General features: G+C 32.1%; 1 protein-coding gene and 1 pseudogene across 1 annotated transcript; both read left to right on the top strand.

Moving 5' to 3' along the window:
- The first annotated feature begins 2,691 nt into the window (after positions 1 to 2,691).
- Positions 2,692 to 9,263, top strand: LOC123229603 (annotated as a pseudogene).
- Positions 9,264 to 12,425: 3,162 nt separating this feature from the next.
- On the top strand, positions 12,426 to 16,198 carry LOC123229078 (probable serine/threonine-protein kinase PIX13). The gene is made up of 6 exons (XM_044654656.1): positions 12,426 to 12,650; positions 12,746 to 13,044; positions 14,312 to 14,447; positions 14,550 to 14,686; positions 15,297 to 15,420; positions 15,520 to 16,198. The coding sequence occupies exons 1-6, from the start codon at positions 12,566 to 12,568 to the stop codon at positions 15,966 to 15,968; spliced, it is 1,230 nt and encodes a 409-aa protein (XP_044510591.1). The 5' UTR covers positions 12,426 to 12,565; the 3' UTR covers positions 15,969 to 16,198.
- Positions 16,199 to 23,144: the final 6,946 nt, after the last annotated feature.

Here is a 23,144-nt window from a genome sequence, read left to right as displayed (position 1 = left end):
GGATGATTTGATTTGTCTTAGCTTGGCTTACAACTTAATTTAAGTTATATCAAATAATTATCAAAATAATATCGTTTTGTCATGAATTGTAAACTTAAGTCACAAATTTGAGTCATGAATTTGAATTATAAATTTGAGCTAAACTTTGAGCTTCAAACTTAAGGATGTAGTTGAACTTGAGTTATCTTTAATTTTGGTTCGATGAATTTGAATTGATTTATTTTTTATTCAAATTGAACTTAAACTAAGAGGTATTTGAGATTGATTTGGTTTGTATTCACTCCTAATTACATACCAAGAATCTTGTTAATTTTCTGTTTTTCAATAAAGTTTAACTAGGTTGGCCAATTCATGAGAATCTTTATAATTATGGGAAGAAATTCGTTATTATCATATCCTTTTGTAGTGATATTGTATCCACGATATCCTTTAGATAATAAAACGATTGATTAATTTGTAAAAATTTAAGTGTGAAGTTTGAGGATCTTGGGTTAGATTTGAATCGAGTTAGTTTAATATATAATTCAAACGAGTCAAATGTGACTTGAAATAATTCAAATTAGAGTTTAAGTTGAGTCAACTTGGATCCATCAAATCATTAGTAAATTTATTTTTTTTGGACAAATTTTCTTCTCTTCTAACTCTAGCGATTTTATTATTCATCATCTTTGGTAACTTTTGTCTTTTTTAGCACATTATGTCAATTTTTTTTATGCTTTTATCATCAATTGGAGGAAGTTTAAACTCAAGTTACCTCAAATCCATTCTTAAATGAATCTAAGTTAAACTTTACACTTTTACACATAGATTTGAGTATACATATTAATACTTTTTTATGGGACAATAAACATGATTGTTAATTATATCAAACCGAATTTGACATGACATAAATTTTTAATTATGCCACTTTTTTTGTTGGGTCATGTGTCAAAACCCTTAATATGACCCATAAAGTTACAAGGTATACCCCTTACAAGTAGGGATGGTAATGGGGAGGGGTGGGGATGGGGATTGATATCCCCATCCCTGTCCCCGTTACGGGGATAACAGAGAATCCCCGTCTCCTCCCCGTGAAAGAAAATCCCCTCCCTGTCCCCACGGGAAAAAATCTCCTCTTCATCCTCGTCCTGTCCCCGTGGGGAAAAATCCCCTCCCTATCCCCGCAAATATAAATTTTAATTCCTTTATGTATTTCAATAAATAAAATAACTCATATTCTCCCAAAATATCACTTGTTATAAGAGCTACAAAATATTCATTATTATTTTAGTTTAAATACAAAGTTTTCATAAAATCTAATAATATACAATAATCAATCTCTTTATTAGTAACTCTTCATGTATGTGATTTAGGGTAATTTTATAATAACATTAAATTTAACACTTTTCATTCACTTTAATTGATTTTATCAAGTTTATAATTTATTTATTTTTGTGTAAAACCTGGTGGATTGACTGATTAAGTTTTGAAGTTGAAATAGAATTAATTTGGTGCATTTGCATTTTATGATAATGAGATTCTAGGGTTTTTTTAATATATTAGATTAATAGTTCAGAAATTAGCAAAAGCTGATAATTGATAATTCAAAAATTAGTAAAATTAAAGTTATAGTTTTAATAAACCATAATGTAAAAATTTTTAGAACTTAATAGTTTAGAAATTATTATATTAATATATTAGATTTAGGGGGTGGGGTGGGGCGGGGCGGGGCGGGGCGGGGACATATGTATCCCCGTCTCTGACCCGTCCTTGATTACAGAGATTTTTTTCGTCCATATCCCCTCCCCTTTCCTCGTTTTTATTAGGGAATCTCCTCTCCGTTAGGGTCGAGGAGGGTCGGGGTCCCTAAAATTGGGTCCAAATTGTCATCCTTACTTACAAGTCAAGATTTTTTAAAATAAACTGAGTCATGTCATGGATTAACCCGCTTTATTAGACATGATTACACCTAACGTTTGACTTTAAACCTTTTTTTTCTTTAAATATAAGAGTATTATGGTTGCATTTATTTTAAATATATATTTATATATAATTAAATATGTATATTTATATAAATATATTATTATTTTTTAAATTTAAATTTATTTAATTATATATAAATATATATTTATTTATATAATTAAAATATATACACATAATTTTATTATAAACTAGCAATCCTAAATTTACTTATGGAAGTTGTTAACAGTGAAAATTTTAGTTGGTTGAAACCTAAGGCATGTTAATTTGATGTTTTATTATCACACCTTCGGTAAGAAATAGTCTTTGGACCTATTAAAAAACAAAGGAGCGAGCCACATAAGCCAGAGAGGGATAAAAGGGGTATTGAATTTTTTCTCCCACAGTGGAGCAATTATATATTTATATTATATTTTTCATAATTTAAATATTTTAATTATTTTATATATTAAAAAGTCTATAATATTTATGTTTTCAATTTTATAAAAATTTATATTTAGAATTTTATGTTAAATACAATTTATTATTATTTAATTTTATAATTTTATATTGTTTAATATTATTATAATACAGTTTGAATATTGATGATTAAAATTGAGGATAAGTTAATAAAGTTCTAAATGTAGATTAAAAAAACACAAAGAATAGATTGATGGTAAGTTCTTCATGTGATTTTTTTGATTCAAAAACACATGAAAACGAGTTAACGTTAACACTAAGTTGAATCTCTATCAATTTATTCTCAATTTTAAACACTAATATTTCAATGACATTATAATAATATTAAATAATAGTTGCTTTTCATCAATCTGTCGATATGGGTATCTGCTATGGCACTCCTGTTGATAATCACAGTCAGAGTCACAGCCACAGCCCGGAAACCACAAAACCTTCCACCCCAGGTGCCAATTATCTTCATTTCTGATCATAAAAGGTTTCAATACTAATCATCACCTTCTTTTTCATTGCTTTCTTATGTGATCAATTGCATATGCAGATGTGAAACTTGCAGAGAAGAAACCAGTTAATGATCCGGAAGAGAAAATCGGCGTGGACGATATGCCTTCAAGTGGACAAATTGTGACTCCAAATATGAAAATGTTTACTTTAGGAGAACTGAAAGCAGCCACGAAAAATTTTAGACCTGCTATGGTTCTGGGTGAAGGTGGGTTCGGTCGGGTTTTCAAAGGTTGGGTTGATGAGAAAACTTACGCACCATCAAAGGTCGGAGTCGGCATGGCAGTTGCTGTTAAAAAATAAAACCCAGATAGCCTCCAAGCGCTAGACCAATAACAAATAAGTTTCTGTATATACGATACGATCCAGTACCGAGTCATTTACTTGCAGTCGTGTAAATGCTAATGTGGATTTTGTTGGTTGACCAAGACAAAATCTTAAGTTGTATTGTAGTGGTTTCCCTGTAAGTATGTTTTGGTTTTGAATCCAAGCCAGTTACATGTGTCTGACCAGACAGTCTTGTGACGTATAGGCTGACGCCATGATCATTTTTCCAAGAATGATGATCATTCTCCCACGCAAGTTTTGGTCTGAAAACACTTTAATGCCCTACTCTTCCCCTTCTTTTCATCGACTTCTTGGTTTAGGTTTGAGTGCGGTGGAGGTTTTAGTTGGTTTGAGTCTGTTGGGTGGAGGTTTTGGTGAGTTTGGGTTTGAGTGGGTAACGGTTAAGGTGGTTATGGTTTTTGAAGTTTAATCATTGAGACTGAATTACAAGTTTTCAAAATAATATATGTTCCGCTGTGTTTGAGTTCGGGTGGAAGACAATTCTGATATGTTAGAGTTTGCATAAATGACAGTTGTGATGGTTAGAGTTTTCAAACTAAAATTAAACAAGGGAAATTTTAAAAAATGGCCAAAATGCCCTCCCATTAAGCAAAAATACCCAAAATCACTATTTTCAAGCCAAAATACCCAAAATTACTGTTCCAAAAAAAAAATGCCTATGACTTTTTTTAATACCAAAACTACCCTTCCCCTCATATTTATATAACTCTCCCACTTACTATGGGGTTTTAATGTAATTTTAGATAAATATGAGAGGTTTTTGGATATTTTACATTATAAACGCATTTTGATATTTATTTATTTATTTCAAACTTTTTCTAAAATGTCAAAATTACCCTTCCCTTCATTTATATAACTCCCCTCACTCATTATGGGGGTTAAAATAATTTTAGATAAATATGAAGGGTTTTTGGATATTTTACATTGTAAAGACATTTGCATTTTCATTTTTCAACTTTTAGAATTCGAATTTCAGTTCCTTTTTTTCGAATTTCACCATTTTACGATATATCGATTCGTATTTTTCAGATTTCTGAAGGATTTTCCGTTTGTTGCCATTCTAGGGTTTTTCAACTTTTACAATTCGAATTTCAGTTCTGTTTTTTCGGATTTCATCGTTTTACGAGATACCTTGAAGTGACGATAATCAGAAAATTGTTCGAAAATTTTGAAAATACGAATCAATATATCTTAAAATGGTTAAATTCGAAAAAACGGAACTGAAATTTGAATTCTATACGTTGAAATACCTTAAAGTGACCATACTCGAAAAATCATTCGGAAATCGTCAAAATACGAATCGATATATCATAAAATGGTGAAATTAGAAAAAACGGAACTGAAATTCGAATTCTATACGTTGAAATACCTTAAAGTGATGATAATCAGAAAATCGTCTGGATATCGTGAAAATACGAATCGATATATCCTAAAATAGTGAAATTCGAAAAAACGAAAATGAAAAGCGAATTCTATACGTTGAAATACATAAAAGGCACGATAATCGAAAAATGGTTCGAAAATCTTGAAAATACGAATCAATATATCCTAAATTGGTAAAATTTGAAAAACGAAACTGGAAATCAAATTCTATACGTTGAAACACCTTAAAGTGACCATACTCGGAAAATCATTCGGAAATTGTCAAAATACGAATCAATATATCATAAAATGGTGAAATTTGAAAAAACGTAACTGAAATTCGAATTCTATACGCTAAAATACCTTAAAGTGACAATAATTGAAAAATCGTTCGGAGATCATGAAAATACGATTCGATATATCCTGAAATGGTGAAATTCGAAAAAATGGAGTTGAAATTCGAATTCTATACATTGAAATACCTTAAAGTTACGATAATCGAAAAATTGTTCGAAACTCATGAAAGTACGAATTCATATATCCTAAGATGGTGAAATTCGGAAAAACGGAACTGAAATTCGAATTTTATACGTTGAAATACCTTAAAGTGACCATACTCTGAAAATCATTCAGAAATCGTCAAAATACAAATCGATATATCCTAAAATGGTGAAATTCAAAAAACAGAACTGAAATTCGAATTCTATACGCTGAAATACCTTAAAATGATGATAATTGAAAAATCGTTTGGAGATCATGAAAATACGATTCGATATATCCTGAAATGGTAAAATTCGAAAAAACAGAGCTAAAATTCGAACTCTATCAGTTGAAATACTTATGAATGTCGCTAACCGAAAAATCATTTGAAAAATTGAAAAAATCGATTTGATATATCCTATAAATGAAAATATCGAAATATTAAGTTGAAATAAAATTCAAAATTTAACCCCTCGTAAAAATTGTGTCAAATTGTGTCAAAAAGCACCAAAATTCGAAAACGGATATAAAATTCGAAAACTACACGATCGGAAACCGTGGATAAGAAAATTCGTAATTTAACCCCTCATAAAAATTCTTTAATGATTTATTAGGTCCTAATCAGACTTAAATAAAGATTTTGTACACATAATTATTTTATTTATCAATAAGGCTAAAAGACTTATTCCCTCCCGAAGTTAGATGTATTAACAGAATCTGTTAGAAAAAAGGGTATATAAGTAAATTTATGTGCTTAAAAGTTGAGCTGCTGAAAAAGAGAAAAAAAAAAAGTCAAAAAGTATTTGTTTTTTCAGGAAACTGGCATGCAATTAATGTGGGTGCCTGGAAACAGAACAATATCCATAAAACCCCCTCTTTTGTAATGAGTCTTCCGGCTCCCCAAGGTTTTAAAAAACCCACTTTACCCCCCAACTAGACTTGCAAAGGACGCTGCCGTGGGAAATTCCGTTCCCACGGCAGACTGCCGATCCATTCGACAGCCAATTTTGCTTCATTTTTGGTCGTTTCGACCTCCGATTTTTACATAAATCAACTCTACACATTGTATTACATAAAACCCCTCAATCAATTCAACAAAAACAACCAAAAATCCAAACATTTTAACCAATATTCAAAGCGTAAACCCTAAACTTTCAAACCCAAAATTCTCAATTAAATCTCAATTATATCAGCAATAAATTGATCCAAACAAGATTACGGGAGATATACTAACCTTCTTTGCCATTTACGGTTGCCGGAAAGCTTCAAAATCGACGGAAATGACCTTTGCCGTGGGATTGACGTGGGAGGAGGAAAACTTGTGGAATTTTCGTGGAAATGCACAGTAAAAACAGAACTTGCCGTGGGATTTTCGTGAAATTTTGGTGTGTTTATAAAGGGGGCAGTTTCGTAATTTGGCTTTTCCCACGACAACTTGCGAAATTTCAAAAAAACCCGACGTGGGCTAAGAATTTCCCCCACACCCCAATGTGTTAAAAAAGCCAGTTTACCCCCCCCCCCCCAAACCCATTGTCCATTCAACTGCTGTGGGAGAATTCGTCTTGCCGTGGGAAACTCCGTTCCCACGGCAGACTGCCGATCCATTCGGCAGCCAATTTCGACTAATTTTTGGTCGTTTCGACCTCCGATTTTTTCATAAATCAAATCTACACATTGTATAACATAAAACCCCTCAATCAATTCAACAAAAACAACCAAAAATTGAAACATTTTAAGCATTATTCAAACCGTAAACTCTAAAATTTCAAACCCAAAAATCTCAATCAAATCTCAATAATATGAGCAATAACTTGATCCAAACAAGATTACGAGAGATGTAATAACATTATTTTCCATTTTCGGTTGCCGGAGAGCAAGAAAATCGACGGAAATGACGTTCGCCGTGGGATGTGGAAAAAATTGAATTTTCTTTGAATTGCACAGTGAAAATTTGCTGTGTTTATATATGGGGGTAGTTTCGTCATTTCACAAAACATGAGCATTTTTGCTTAAACCTGAATTTTTTGGGCAATTTCGCTTAGACCCCTTTAATTTTGCCTAGTTTTTAAATTTTTCCATTAAACAATCATGTTTGATGAATTCTATGGGTTCGTATGGTTTGATGGGTTTAGGTTTGAGTGAGTGACAATTTTAATTGGTTTAAGTTTGAATTAGTGATAAGAAGAAAAGTGTTTAACCCCAATCTTTGGTGAGAAAAATAAATCACAAATAAACTATTTATCATCAATTTTTGTTTTTTTCACTTTTCTTAAAATTCTTGTTAAAAGAGTAATTTGAAATAGATGAGTCCAATTATGTTGAAGAATCTTAAAAAAAAAAAATCAATCATGGACTTATTTAATTTAATTTTTCTATAGGTTTAACTTTGGATGAATGATGGTTATGATGCGATGGTATAGGGTTTGGATGAATGATGGTTGTGACAAAATTTTTAAACCAAACCAAACAATCATATTTAATGAATTTAATAGATTTGTATTTGGGTGGGTGATGATTCTGAAAGGTGCAGACAATTCTCGTAAGTTTGAGTTAGAAAAGTGAGTTCAACCTTTAAATCATGAGTGGGAAAAGTAAACCACTCTTTTCCCAACTATTATTATAAAAAAAATTTCAGATTTCTTTGTTATTATTTTGGTGGAGAGAATAATCACAATCAGAGAAGTCCAATTATGTTGAAGAATCGCAAAATGAATGGCAGTCAATCATGGCCTTAGTCAATTTAATTTTTGTTGGTTCAGGCAGAGGCGAAGTTCTTGGGGAAATTTTCCCATCCGAATCTGGTAAAGGTCCTCGGATACTACTGGGAAGAAAGACAATTCCTTCACTTGTATGAATACATGCAGAAAGGAAGCTTGGAAAACCACCTTTTCAGAAGTAAGAACCATGGAAAGTTTTTGCAATTAGGCAACCATTTTGGCTTTTTGTTATTTTACTTCGTTTCTAACAAGTTTAAATTACACGGCTGAACATCAACAGAAGATGCCCAGCCTCTGTCATGGGATATTCGCCTTAAAATAGCAATTGGCGCTGCTAAAGTCCTCACTTCCTTGCACTCGTCGGAGAAGAGTGTCATTTACCGGGACTTCAAGGCCTCCAACATTTTGTTGGATGCGGTAGAAAGATTAATTTTTCTTGTTATTTATTTTGGCTAAATACCTATTGTCATTTGTATTAGGAATATATTTGAATCGAATCGATCACAAATAAAATATTATTTGATATTGATTTGAATTCAAAAGAATCAGTTTGAGATCAGACTAAAATTGATTAGATGAGATTTGAATTCGATTAAACAAATCAAAATTTGGGTTCAATCTCAGTTGGTTTTAACTTGAATATTCAGATAACTTGAATTCTCCCTATTTTATGGAAGCTAAATGCCTAAATTGTTTGGATTGAGTACGGACAAGGCCTAATCTGAACTGGAATTTAAACTCAAGCAACACTGAGCAAATCCAGTTCCCAATTTGCATTATCAAAAGTTTATTTATATTTGGACTTATATGTTGCTCTTCCGAGGAATATAATGCTAAACTCTCCAACGGTGGTCTAGCAAAACTCGGACCCATAAATGGGAACTCACATGTGACAACACGTGTTATGAGCACCTACGGCTATGCAGCTCCAGAATATGTTGCAACTGGTAATTATTATAATTAATAAATCTATCTACTTTTATAAATTATAATTATTACCAATTTGTAGAATATGAGTTCTTAATTTTTCTGAATTTGGCGGTCAGGACATCTATACGTCAAAAGTGACGTGTATGGATTCGGCGTCGTTTTGCTCGAAATTTTGACAGGATTACGGGCGCTCGACACCAGGCGACCCTCGGGTCAGCACGACTTGGTGGAGTACATGAAGCCATATCTTTCCGATACTAGATAGCTGAAGAAGATAATGGACCCCAGGCTAGCAGCTCAGTACCCTGCAAAAGCGGCCGCCAAAGCTGCCGAGCTTATATTAAATTGTGTAAATCTGACCCCAAAAGTCGTCCTTCCATGGATCAAGTCCTGGAAACTCTAGAAAAAATCAGGGCCATTGAAGCAGACCCTAAAAAGGTTAGAGCCAAGTCGAAACGCCACCAAGAAGATTTTTGTGATTGCTTTGGGCACTTGTGGGGATATGTATAACATGTTCATTCTCTAACAGGAATCAAGTCCAATCAAATTGAACCATCATTAATTACTTGCATACTTTTGTATTTGTAAGTTGTTAAATCGCTTGAATTATCCCATTTTTCAAACATTTTGCAGTCATTACGTAATTTAGCATTGGTCTCTGGTCAAATTAGAGATACATTCGGTATAAGTTCATTTAATTTGAATTTATTGTTTAGTTTGAATGAGATGATTTTAATCTAAAGATTCAATCGGTTTGAGATTAACTCATTTATTTTTTTGGTAATATTATTCATTTTATCAGTGATATTATCACTCTTAGAAAATATTATTCATTCTACTAAATAGTTTTTTTTATGATATTATACATTAATTTAAACAAATTTGATTGAACATCGTATATTTAATCCAAGCTCAAGCTAACCTTGATATGGCTCATTTCAAATCAAATTCACCCCTAATTCTATCCACCTTGAATTTTGAATATCATTAGAAGGATAATCGAATTAGTAATAATGGACAAAATTTGAGCTAGACCATGCTCAAGATCATTGCTTCGTTAGCATTGTCGCACTAGAACTTGTTTTATTGATGATTCCTAATTTTCTTTAGTGATTCCTCTTTTTCTTTTTTAACAATTATTCTTCATTTTTAACAACTCTTTTTCTTCTCTAATAAATATTATTTACCAATTTAATAAACTGAGCTAAATCTTGAGCCGACTATTTTGGCCTCATCAGTCACTAGTCAAAGATTAGGGTTATATTTGTTTTGAGATATTTGAATTTGAATTTGAACGAATATAGTTGAACCTATGGAGTAAATTGGTTTATATAAACGATCTTAATTTGAACTTGAGATTAGATTTGATACTAGATGATTGTGAATACAATATGTGAGTAGAGTTAATGTATAAATGTTCATAGTTTGCCAAATACATTCATAAAATTGATTCGCATAATTGAGTTTGAGTACACTCATACAAACCCTAAAATTAAATTGTTTTCAAATCAAATTTAAATCATAACTTATTTATGTCAAATCAATCTCAACCTATTTATCTTCATGGGTCATCCGAATGTATGCGCGTTTATATATAATATGGATTTTTTTTTTTTAAGTTCGAATTAGAGTGGGAGTTTTGGGGCCGGGTCACCACTAATCTTTCATTGTAGTGGTTGAAAAATCAATTTCCGAGTCATCGAAATGGGGGGACTTTCATCACAGTAATATATTCAATTCAATTATCTCCAATATTCATCCTTTCTCAATCAGACGGTTAGTATTGTTTGGTGAACATACATATTAAATTTTATAATAAGGGTTGAAATTAGATTCTGAATTAGGCCCAAACATGGGTCAATTGCGTCTTCTGTTATTGGCAGACTTTTATTAAGTGTAGATGGATGCTCATGCTCCAGTCTTTATTTGTATTATTAGTTGACTGATGTGTATAATAAACTAATCACCAAATATTCTAAAATAATTGAGTGTTTGGAGAGGAGACTAAGTCTTGTATACCCAGTCATTGATTGGTTGTTGGTGTGAATCCTTCTTCACTCGTTTGTAAAATGAAGACTTCGTATTATTGGCATAGCAATTACTATTTACATAAGGTATTAAAAAAGGATTAATCAAACTGTCCTGATCATTTTTTTAATCGAATTGGTTTTTCGGTTTGAAAAAAATATTATAATAAACTGATTAAAAAATTAACTAATTATAAATTAAATCGAAATACCAAATAATCTAACTGAATTTCGGGTTAACCATTTTTTAATTATATTTGATTAAAAAAAAGACCAAATTATTATTATTCTTCTGACCCACCACACCAAAGTTTCTTACATTTGGTCGTAGCCTTAAGTTTGGGATGGCGATGGGATTAAACGGAGGAAGGGAAATTAGTTTGTCTTTCCTAGCAACGTGTAATATCGCATTGTAGTGTCTAGCACGACACCGCCAAGAAAATTAGGAAGGTGTCCGCTTTCTTTCATTTATGTGATGATAATAATAATAATAATAATAATTAGTTATCATTTAGTGAATGAAGAAAGGTTGAGTTTGATTAGATGGAGCCTGAATAAGATTCACACTGAAATTAATAAGTTGTGATATTCAAATTTGATTTAAAATTAGTTTAATTTCAAATTTGGTTTAAGTTATTTTGAATTCGGATATTTAAATTTAGTTTGTCTATAAAAACGAGTTTAATTTTTAATTTGAATTTAGTTTATACAATTTAAACTCAAATTCAAACCTTACAAAGAAGTTTCAATTTTATTTTTTAGATGATAGACGATAGAATCATGGTTATTAGTATTTTATAATACATGATATATATTATATAATATGATATAGGTAAATAATGATATATATCATAAAATATATTAAAAATAATATGATACGATGTGTTCATTATATGATATGATATATATTATCAATACAAATTGATTCTTTTTTTTAAACTAATTACATGAAAGTGATGTATTTAAGATTTTAAAATTTCAGAAGATCTTTATGATATTTTACAAAATAATGATGAGATACTGAGACAATTAAAATTTATTTTATTTTATTATTATTTTTATAAAGGATGGAATAGATATAATATGATATATATAAAATTAAATTTTTGATATATGGTATAGAAAACAATATTAGGGTATGGTGGGCAAAACAAAAAGAGAAATTACCATCTCCACCCCTAGTTTGGCCTAATTATCATTAATAGAGTTTAATTATGGGTGAAAAAATATTATTAATTCAACTAAGAGGTGATAAAGTGTTTTTTTTAGTTCAAACATTGGGGTGGCCATGCATTTTCACCATAAGGAGTAGCTGAAAGCGAATGACTGGCTCACGAAGTCCTAAAGTTTTGCCCCGGTAAAGGTTAGATGGTCCCAACTAGCTCCTCAAATTCTAAATTTGCTCTCATTGGTCATGTTGACTTTGTCTTTTCTTTAATTGCTTTTATTCGTTGTAGCTCAATCTGAGCTTTCCAGGCCAGCCACCCCATCCATATTTCTTAATAATCTAAGCTTATCTTTTGGGCTAGAATATGGCCAAAGGACTACTTTCCGCGCAAGTTTTAATGTAAACATAAATACATATTTATAAAATTTAAAAAATTTAAATATTTACTAATAAGATAATTTTGTTTATTTATTTTTTTTTTTTTGTTAAAAACAAAAGTAAGAAGCAAGCGACATAAACTAGAGAGCCGGCTGAAATAGAAGTAGGCAAACAAGGAGAAAAATAAAGTCCAGAGATAAGATCAGAAGGATAGAGTTGCTTTTCATCAATCTGTCGATATGGGTATCTGCTATGGCACTCCTGTTGATCATCACAGTCACATTCACAGCCACAGCCCAGAAACCACCAAACCTTCCACCCCAGGTACCAATTGTCTTCATTTCTGATCATAAAAGGTTTCAATAGTAATCATCAGCTTCTTTTTTATTGCTTTCTTATGTGATCACTTGCATATGCAGATGTGAAACTTGTAGAGAAGAAACCAATTAATGATCCGGAAGAGAAAATCGTCGTGGACGATATGCCTTCAAGTGGACAAATTGTGACTCCAAATATGAAAATGTTTACTTTAGAAGAACTGAGAGCAGCCACGAAAAATTTTAAACCTGCTACAGTGTTGGGTGAAGGGGGGTTCGGTCGGGTTTTCAAAGGTTGGGTTGATGAGAAAACTTACGCGCCATCAAAGGCCGGAGTCGGCATGGCAGTTGCCGTTAAAAAATCAAACCCAGATAGCCTCCAAGGGCTAGAGGAATGGCAAGTAAGTTCATTCATTTCTATTTTTTTAACCAAGTTTCAGCTGTTTCTACGCATGAGATTACGATAGTTTCCGTATATACGATACGATCCAGTGCCGAGTCATTTACTTGCAGTCGTATAATTGTTAATGTAGATTTTGTTGGTTGACCAAGACAAAATCTTAAGTTGTAGTGGTTTACTTGTAACTTGTAAGTATGTTTTGGATTTGAATCCAAACCAGTTACATGTGTTTGATCAGACAATCTTGTGACGTATCGGCTGACGCCATGATCATTTTCCAAGAATGGTTTACATTTTCCCACGCAAGTTTTGGTTTTAAAACACTTTATTACGCTATTCTTCCCCTGCTTTTCACTGACTTCTTGGTTTAGGTTTGAGCGCGGTGGAGGTTTTAGTTGGTTTGAGTTTGTAGTGGGTAGCGGTTATGGTGGTTAGGGTTTTCGAACTTTAATTACGAGACCGAATTACAAGTTTTCAAACCATATGTTCCGTTGTGTTTGAGTTTGGGTGGAGAACACTTTTAGTATGGTAGGGTTTGAACGAACGATAATTGTAATAGTTAGAGTTTTTAAACTAAAGTTAAACAATCATGTTTAACAAATTCAATGGATTTGTATTCAGGTGAGTGATACTTCTAATGAGTTTAGGTTTAAATGAGTAACAATTTTAATGGGTTTGAGTTTGGATTGATGACGAGAAAAATTATGTTTTAAGCCCAATTTTCCGTGGGAAAAGTAAACCACAAATAAACTATTTATCATCAATTTTCTTCACCTTTTTTTTTTTAAATTTTTGTCAAGAGAATAATTTGAATTAGATGAGTCCAATTATGTTGAAGAATCCACAAAATAAACTATAATCAATCATGGGTTTATTTAATTTAATTCTTCTATAAGTTTAAATTTGGATAGACAACAATTATGATGGGTTAGGGTTTAGATGACTGACAGTTGTGACAATTAGAATTTTCAAATCAAATTCAAACAGTCATATTTGATGAATTCAATGGGTTTGTATTTGAGTGGGTGATGATACTGATAGGTTCAAACAATTCTAATAAATTAGAATTAGAGAAGTGTTTTAAGTTCAAACTTCAATCCTTGAATGGGAAAAGTAAACCACTCTTTTCCCAACTATTATTATCAAAAAAATTTCAGATTTCTTTGTTTTTATTTTGGTGGAGAGAATAATCTTAATCAGAGAAGCCCAATTATGTTGAAGAATCGCAAAAATGGATGGCTTATTCAATTAAATTTTTGTTGGTTCAGGCAGAGGTGAAGTTCTTGGGGAAATTCTCACATCCGAATCTGGTAAAGCTCCTCGGATACTGCTGGGAAGATAGACTATTCCTTCTCGTGTATGAATACATGCAGAAAGGAAGCTTGGAAAACCACCTTTTCAGAAGTAAGAAACATGGAAAGTTTTTGCAATTAGGCAACCATTGTGGCTTTTTGTTATTTTATTTTGTTCCTAACTAGTTTAAATTACATGGCTGAACTTCAACAGATGGTGCCGAGCCTCTGTCATGGGATATTCGCCTTAAAATAGCAATTGGCGCTGCTAAAGGCCTCACTTTCTTACACTCGTCGGAGAAGAGTGTTATTTACCGGGACTTCAAGGCCTCCAACATCTTGTTGGATGCGGTAAAGAGATTAATTTTTCTTGTTATTTATTTATGGTAGCTAAATACCTAAATTGCCATTTGCATTAGGATTATATTTGAATCGAATCGATCACAAATAAGGTCTCATTAGATATTGATTTGAATATAAAAGAATCAGTTTAAGATTGGATCCAAATTGATGAGATAAGATTTGAATTTGCTTAAAAAAAAATCAAAATTTAGATTCAATCTGAACTGACTCTAACTTGAATATTCAGATCAATTTGAATTCTCTCCATTTTATGATAGCTAAATACCTAAATTGTTCGGATCAAGTACGAACAATACCCAATTTGAGATCGACTTTAATACAAAAGAATTAATTTGAGATTAATTCAAGATTAACGAGTTTAGACTTAAATTTGACTAAAAAATAGTCAAATTTTGTATTTAATTTGGATTGATTTAAACTTGAATATTTAAATCAATTCAAACTTTACTCATTTTATGAAAATGAGTATAAATGATTCGAAATCAACTTATATAATCTGAACTCAAATTTAAACTTAAGCAACAGTGAGCAAATCCAGTTCCCAATTTGCATTATTAAAAATTTATTTGTTTTTTGACTTATATGTTGCCCTTTCTAGGAGTATAATGCTAAACTCTCCGACTTTGGTCTAGCAAAATTCGGACCCATAAATGGGAACTCACATGTGACAACACGTGTTATGGGCACCTACGGCTATGCAGCTCCAGAATATGTTGCAACGGGTAATTATTATAATTAATAAATCTATCTACATTTATAAATTATAATTATTACCAATTTGGATAATATGAGCTCTTTATTTTTCCGAATTTGGCTGTCAGGACATCTATACGTCAAAAGTGACGTGTATGGATTCGGCGTCGTTTTGCTTGAAATGTTGACAGGATTACGGACGCTCGACACCAATCGACCCTCGGGAAAGCACAACTTGGTGGAGTACATGAGGCCATCTCTTTCCGGTGATAGAAAGCTGAAGAAGATAATGGACCCCAGGCTAGCAGATCAATACCCTGCAAAAGCGGCCGCCAAAGCTGCTGAGCTCATATTAAAATGTCTAGAGTCTGACCCCAAAAGTCGGCCTTCCATGGATCAAGTCCTGGAAACTCTGGAGAAAATCAGGGCCATTGAAGCAGACCCTAAAAAGGTTAGAGCCAAAGCGAAACGCCACCAAGAAGATCACCACGGCCATCATCAACCTCCCATGCCTTCAAAGCATGGTGACAATGGAACCAGAGCTCGAGGCAGCCACCGTCCTTCAATGGTTCGGTGAATTTAATAAACATAGGTCTAGTGCATTTGAATGCAACTATTTCATCAGTATAAAATTTCCCATTTCTTAGTCTGTGATTGCTTTGGGAACTTGTATAAGAGAAGATCTGTATAACATGCTCATACTCTGGTAGGAATCAAGTCCAATCAAACTTAAACCACCATTAATTACTTGTATATTTTAGTGTCCCTAAGTTGTTAAATCGCTTGAATTATCCCATTTTTCAAACATTTTACGGTCACCATATAATTTAGCATTGGTCTCTAGTCTAATTAGAGATAAATTTAATACGAGTTCATTCAATTCAAATTCATTATTTAGATTGAATGAGATGATTTTGATCTAAATATCTAGTTGATTTGAAATTTACTTATTTATTTATTTAATGACATTATTCATTTTATTAACAACATTACTCACTTTTATATGATACTGTTCACTCTACTAAACAATCTTTCTATGATATTATGCACCAGTTTAATCGAGTTTATATTGGATATTATACATTAAATCTAAGTTTAAACTGACCCTAGATTTGATTTGATTAGAATCAAATTCACCTTTGATTCTATTCATCTTGAATTTTAAATATCATTACAAAGATAATCTAATGAGTAATGGTGGACATGATTTGAGCTAGACCATGCTCAAGATCATTGCCTTGTCAACGTTGTTGCACTAGAACTCGTCTTTTCCAATAAATAATGTTCACCAATCTAGCAAGCTGAACTCAACCTTGAGCTGGCCGTTTTAGCCTCACTTTGAGCTCTAATTGACACTCGTTTAAACATGATTTAATTCAAATCCACCCGTTTATGAGCTTATTGATTTGTTTCACTTCATTGGGGCTCTAAATCATAAAGCCAGGCCCAAATTTTTTTTGAACTAAGAACTCTTGTCATACCTAATCCAAAGTCATAAATCCAATTTTCAGCCCAAAAGGTCTCATTACGGGAGGCCATTGTATACGGTTTATGGACCATACATAATGCTGTCATCCCTCTTTTAGAATAGAATGTCCATGGAATCATGGATTTGTTTGCAAATCGGAAATCTCACGTCTTCAGAACGCTGACTTTTCCGAGGAATAAAAACAGAACATAATGTAGACAACAAAACGAACTTCCACATGGATATTTATTGGCGTCAATTTGAAGAAAAATGACAGTCTAATATTAAAGTAAAATTAATTTCAAGTCTAATTAGGACCAGATCTGAACTAAACCAAACTAATTTAATTTGATTCTAACATAATTAGAGTTAGTGTTTTAGTTTAATATTTTGATTTAAATTTAATTTAAATTTTTTCTCTAATCATATTATTTATTCAATTAATAACTCTTTAAAAATATATTTGATCAATTCAAATAAATTTAAGTTTAGATTAATTATGATGGATTTAAATTAGATTAATTATGATAGATTTAAATCAAATTCAACCTACTCTATATTCAATCTTGAATTAACTTAAATCCAATCCAAATTCAAAGTAATCTATACAGTGAATCCTCAGTCTGTCCAAAACCCAAAATATATATAATATAATATATATATAAAAGATTTCACATGCTATATGTTAAAGATTCCACATGCATTGCATCGCTGGCTGTTGGTGCACCATGGCTTTGAAAAGTTGTCGATGATCTTAGGGCCATCGGCTGATGTGGACCCGTTGCTGGTTCAACACATGGGGGTGAATAGGAGCCCACTGCCGGCGCATTCCTTACTAATCATTACGTTATCATCAACTTATGCACAGATCTGAACTCCGTTCTAAGCCATGGATCTACCTTACCAATGTACATGATCTTCCTGAATTATTTATTTCATTGGCCTCAAACCTCTAGGTTTTAGCTCGGAGTGCAAAATATCTCAAAATGATGTAATTTTAAGCATTTTGAAAAATATGCCAGCCAATTAGCAATGCTGAAAAGACTCATAAAGCATTACTGGTGGGTTGGTGATAGGGTTAAATGCTATCAATATCTGGATTTATTAAGACTTTACTTAAAAACGGTTCAAATTTAAAAAAATCAACATCAATGAATTGATATTTAGATTAATGATGAGCATAAATTGAGTTGACCTAGATTTAAATTTATGATTGACCAGAAATAGTCAAAGTCAGATTTAAATTTCAATTCAATAACTTAATTAGAATTTAAAGTTGCCAACATCACAGTATTAAAGTTTTTTTTTTTGATAATTTTTTTTTAATATAGTCCCATTGTTCACCTTTCAAAATAGAGTCAAGCCTGACGTTTAGGTTTGAATTAATCATTATTTATATTTAATTTGATTTGAATTAATTTTTAACTTAAATTTATCTTAATAACAATTTTATTTTAGATTTGATATAAATTAACTCTAACTTAAACGTTCAAATCAATTTATTTTGAAAACGAATTTATTTCTTAATTTGAACTCTGATTGTTCAATCCTAATATGAGTTACTATGATAAAATCCAACCTTAATTCATTCTTAATATCTTTTTAGTCAAATTCCTTTTGGAAAACAACGGAAAGATGAGCAAAATGTCAAATTGATTTACTTTTTCATTTTTATTTTATCTAGATACTTAAGAATATATGCCTATAGCAGACCATCAACGGGCCAACTTTATGTGTCCGGTTGTGTCTTGTGTCTGATGGGGTCAAAAAACTTAATCATATTCATAGGCCATGCTGACGTTTCTCCTTGTGACATTCACATTCATATTATATAGTTTTCTACACAGCAAATGATTAAGCCAACTTAACGTTTTACTTTTTAAGGGCATAAGCATGAAATTATCAAAATTCATCTAGCAGAGTATTATTTGGACACTTTAAAGGGTTAGCAAAGTCGTTACAATATTAAAATTTTAAAATTGAATTTTTTATTATATTTATAAGATTTTAACTTATTTAATATAATAATTATGAATTTAATCATTATATTTTAAGTTTATCTATTTAACTAATATGTTTCTGGTTAGAAATATACATCTATATATATATTATTTGCACAGTTTACACAATTCTGTCCTAATTATCTACTGACTAGTGTAAATGCGAGCTTTCATCTTACAGAAACTTGTGGGAGCACAGGATCCCAGTCCTTGGATCTCTTGAAATTGAATTCCTCATACTCGTCAGTTTACCAGTCCAAGCATCATCAACTGAGCTCTGTTAAAATCCACACTTATATAAATATTAAATAATAAATATTGCCTGTCCGTTCAGAGTCCAACAACTCTTTAAACACGAAACGTGCATATCATTAATGAACTGTAGCAGGCGTGGTAATAGTTGTTGAATTCATATTTAAGAAGTGGACTGACTGGACAGGAGCTGCATCTGCACCCTTGGAATTAAAGCAAGCCTGCCCTCGGTTCAGTCTTCTGGTAAGTTGCATATAAATACTTGTGCTTTGCTAGTGATATTGAAAGTGTATTTACAACAAAATTGCGGGCAACTGAATTCGATCTAAGTAGGTTGAATTTAAATTTACAACAAATTTATATTTAGATTGAGTTTAAAATAAAATTATTGTAAAAACAAAAATTAAGTCTCTCTGTAACCAATACCTTGATTGAACTCGGTCCTCACAGAAAAATCGCCGTGAAAGATGAAAATAAAATAAGAGAACGACGTACAACAATCCATCTGTAGTTGACACTTTAAGGCTTTAAAGAGTGTGCGAGAGACAAAGAGATTCTGCGCTTTTAGCTTTTGGCGCAGCGAGGGGTGGATGCGGGAGGGAGGAAGCGATGCTGTGTGTGTTGATGTCCATGTGGAGTGTGGGATGTTTGCATGATCGAGGCGTGGCGCCGAGAGTGATGATAGCGTCAACTGAGTAGTAATCATGACCACGGCTGGGTTTTAAAATTAAAAAACCCATAACAAAGCTAGGTCCGTTCTTCTCTCAATCAAATCACTCAATTCTATTTCGGCCCCCACTGCCCCACATCTAGAATCTCTTATCTTCTAGCTTTTTTGGCCCTCTCACCATTATTATCCCCATTCATCTCCTATTTACCCATCCCAAATTCAATTAACCATCTAATGTATCTTCTCTACTTGTCCACATTGTACTAATACCAAATCGGTTTGACCAGAATTGATGACAACTCCAGAGTATGGTATGAGTAAAATTCGTTTTATCATGTTGATTCAAGATTGAATTGACTTAAACACATATGCTACAGTTCAACCATTAGATAAATAAGTTTAATTGGGGTTATGACTAAAACTCATTTTAGAATTTCAGTTATATCACATTAAAACAATCAATCCCTCTAAAGAATTAGATCAATCGATCTATGAATTACTTTTTTGACTAGGTCAAGGTCCGATTTGATTAAAAAAATATTATTCGTATATCAACAATTACATATATGCACGAGTTTTTTTAAAATATCTACTTATTCTTAAATTTTTGTTAAAATTGCTATTAAATATGAGGGTAAAACTATTGTTTTAATAATATTATTAAAATATATATAAATTAATATCATTTTCCTTGTACCTTAACTTTGTAAAATTATTATTTTCATTTAAATTCTTAGGTTTTCTTTTCTCTGATGACGACGACAACCATTGTCTTCATCCTCCTTTCACCCTTTATTACCATCAATGACTCCAATGACATGTGAAGAGACTTCGGTTGACAAAGAATAAAAAACCGTTGAGTTTCCATCAAATCAACTGTAGCTTGCCACCCTTCATTGTCTTCTAGTCTTCTCTAAACCCATGTTTCTAGATGTGATCAACAATTTTAACTAACAAAACTAAATTGATTATCTCGTCAATTCATCTAGACGAAAATAAAGACGAGACAAAAAGAAATGAAAGAGATGATCAAATAGTATCGATTGTCAAAGAAAAAGAGGTTTCGTGCAAAAACTGAAACCCTATAAGTAAAAGTGAATTTGTTAAAATTTAAGTTTAGAAAAAATTGTTAATTTTCTAAACAAATAGATAAAATAAAAAAATATTTTATTTATGTTAATATTTCTGATAAAATAACAATTTTATTTTTTAATCTTAACAAAAAAAATTTTAAATATGTGATAATGAAATAAATCTTAAATAGGTATTTAAATTTTTAAATTTTTAAGATTGATGTCTTTACACCATACTTTAGGTGGAAATAGCCCTTTGGCCTTTGTCCTTTGTCCTTATTTGATTCAATTTTCTACATGGATTTCATTTTTTTTTATGTTAATCTAATAAATTTTTATCGATTTTATTATTTTTAGCGTCGATCTCATGGTTTTCCATTACTACTCCTGCTATTCGCTGACTTTACACCCGTGAACCGACATAAGTTTCTTGGTTTAATAAGGGGGAGAAGGACTATTTCCCACCCAACTTTAGATGCTTTTCAAAATATCACCCAGGACTGATGAAAATCTATTTTTCCCATCCATGAGCTGTTAATATGGATGATTTTTGTTTGCATAAGGGTAAAATATTTATTTTATCCTTGTTAGATGAAATGACAAAAATACCCCTAAATTTAGTCTGTAAAATTTATCCCAAAATTAATATAAGGGCTTTACCATTCACCCCCCTTAGGTTTTAGAAACTAACATTTCACTTTACCTAAAGTTTTTAAACTTTGAAAATTAACATTTTCACCCCCAAACCTAGGGTTTCCATATTTTTCAAAATGTAGCCACCCCCCATAACTTTCAAAACTGGCAGTTTCACCCCCATTCTTCAATTTCATCTCCCGATGTCGTCTCCGGTGTCGTCACCCACCTCCTCCTTCTCCTGGTGCGACGGCGGTGGTGCGATGAAGAGACGGAGATCTCTTCGTCGCACCACCGTGCAACGAAGAGTCTCTCTTCGTCGCTCCACCCAGACGACGAAGGACGACTCTTCGCCGTCCTTCGTCGCTCGTTGCGTGGTCCAGAGGCTACGACGAAGGACGACGAAGCGTCGTCCTTTGTCGTTTCTTTCAGATCTGGACGACGCTTCGTTGTCCAGATCTAGGCGACGAAGGGTCGTCCTTCGTCGTCCTTTGTAGTCGGAGATGGGAGATCGATCGATTGCGTCGGCCGTCGGTGGTGGCCGGTGAAGGAAGCAAACCCTAGGGGTGAAATCTAAACTTTTCAAACTTTGAAGATGTGTTAGTTATTAGTTTTTAAAACCTGGAGGGGGGAAACGGTAAAGTTTTAAGGTTTTAAATAGTAAATGACAATTTTACCCCTATCCCTAACTGAAAAATTGGACGGCAGTTTGGCCATGAGTGGAAAAAGTATATTTTCATCTGCCGTGGGTGGCATTTTGAAAAAAAATCTAAAGTTGGGTAGGAAATAGTTCTTCTCCCTTAATAAGGTCCATTGGACCGTCACCTTAAGCTGTCACCATTGGAGGATCCCAATCAAACTGATTAAATGGTTGACAGGATTCGAGTTTGAAAATGTTGCTTACACGTATTAAATGCTTCATCAATGCCATTTGTGTGAAACCAATAAGCAGGAGGAGCCCAACAGGACAGAATGTTTGTCCTGGTTAGTCATCAACAGTGGATGCATGATGTCTTATGCGGTTGCTTTTCTTATGGAATTCTGGCTTAGAATGAGGAATTAGAGGCCGCAACTAATTAGGGATAGAAACAATGTGAACAATTTAAATATAAATTGAGTTTAAGCTAAATTAATTTGAATAAAAAGTTAAATTAGTTTTAAATTAAATTTATATCTTCATTTATTGATTTTGAATTGATTTTTTTATATTCAAACTAATCTCAAATTGAGATTTATTCAAGTTTAACCCAAATCGAATCAAACTATAGGATTAATACTTAAAAAACATAGGGTAAGATCAATATTAACACAAGTGAGATTATATTCGAACCAAACTATCTCAATGTTTGACTCAAACAAACTAAATTTGAGTTATACTAACCCCAACCCAATTCAATTTCGAATTGAGTCAGTTTGAATATAATAAGTTATTAAAAAGTCTTCAACAGATTTATTTTTTTGGATGACTTTTTCTTTTTTATAACAAATTTTATTATTCTTTGATGACTTTTTCTTTTTTTCAATAATTCTTTTTCTTATTTCTAATCATTAAAAGCTATTATTCTTACTTATAACTGTTTCTTTGACAATTTGATCAATAATTTGAGTCAATTTTCTTATTTAATTGAGCTCAAAGTTATTTTCAATTTAAACTCGA

Source organism: Mangifera indica, chromosome 11 (assembly GCF_011075055.1).
Source record: "Mangifera indica cultivar Alphonso chromosome 11, CATAS_Mindica_2.1, whole genome shotgun sequence".
Taxonomy (NCBI): Eukaryota; Viridiplantae; Streptophyta; class Magnoliopsida; order Sapindales; family Anacardiaceae; genus Mangifera; species Mangifera indica.
The sequence above is the reverse complement of the archived record's forward strand: the minus strand, read 5'-3'. Positions and strand labels throughout refer to the sequence as shown.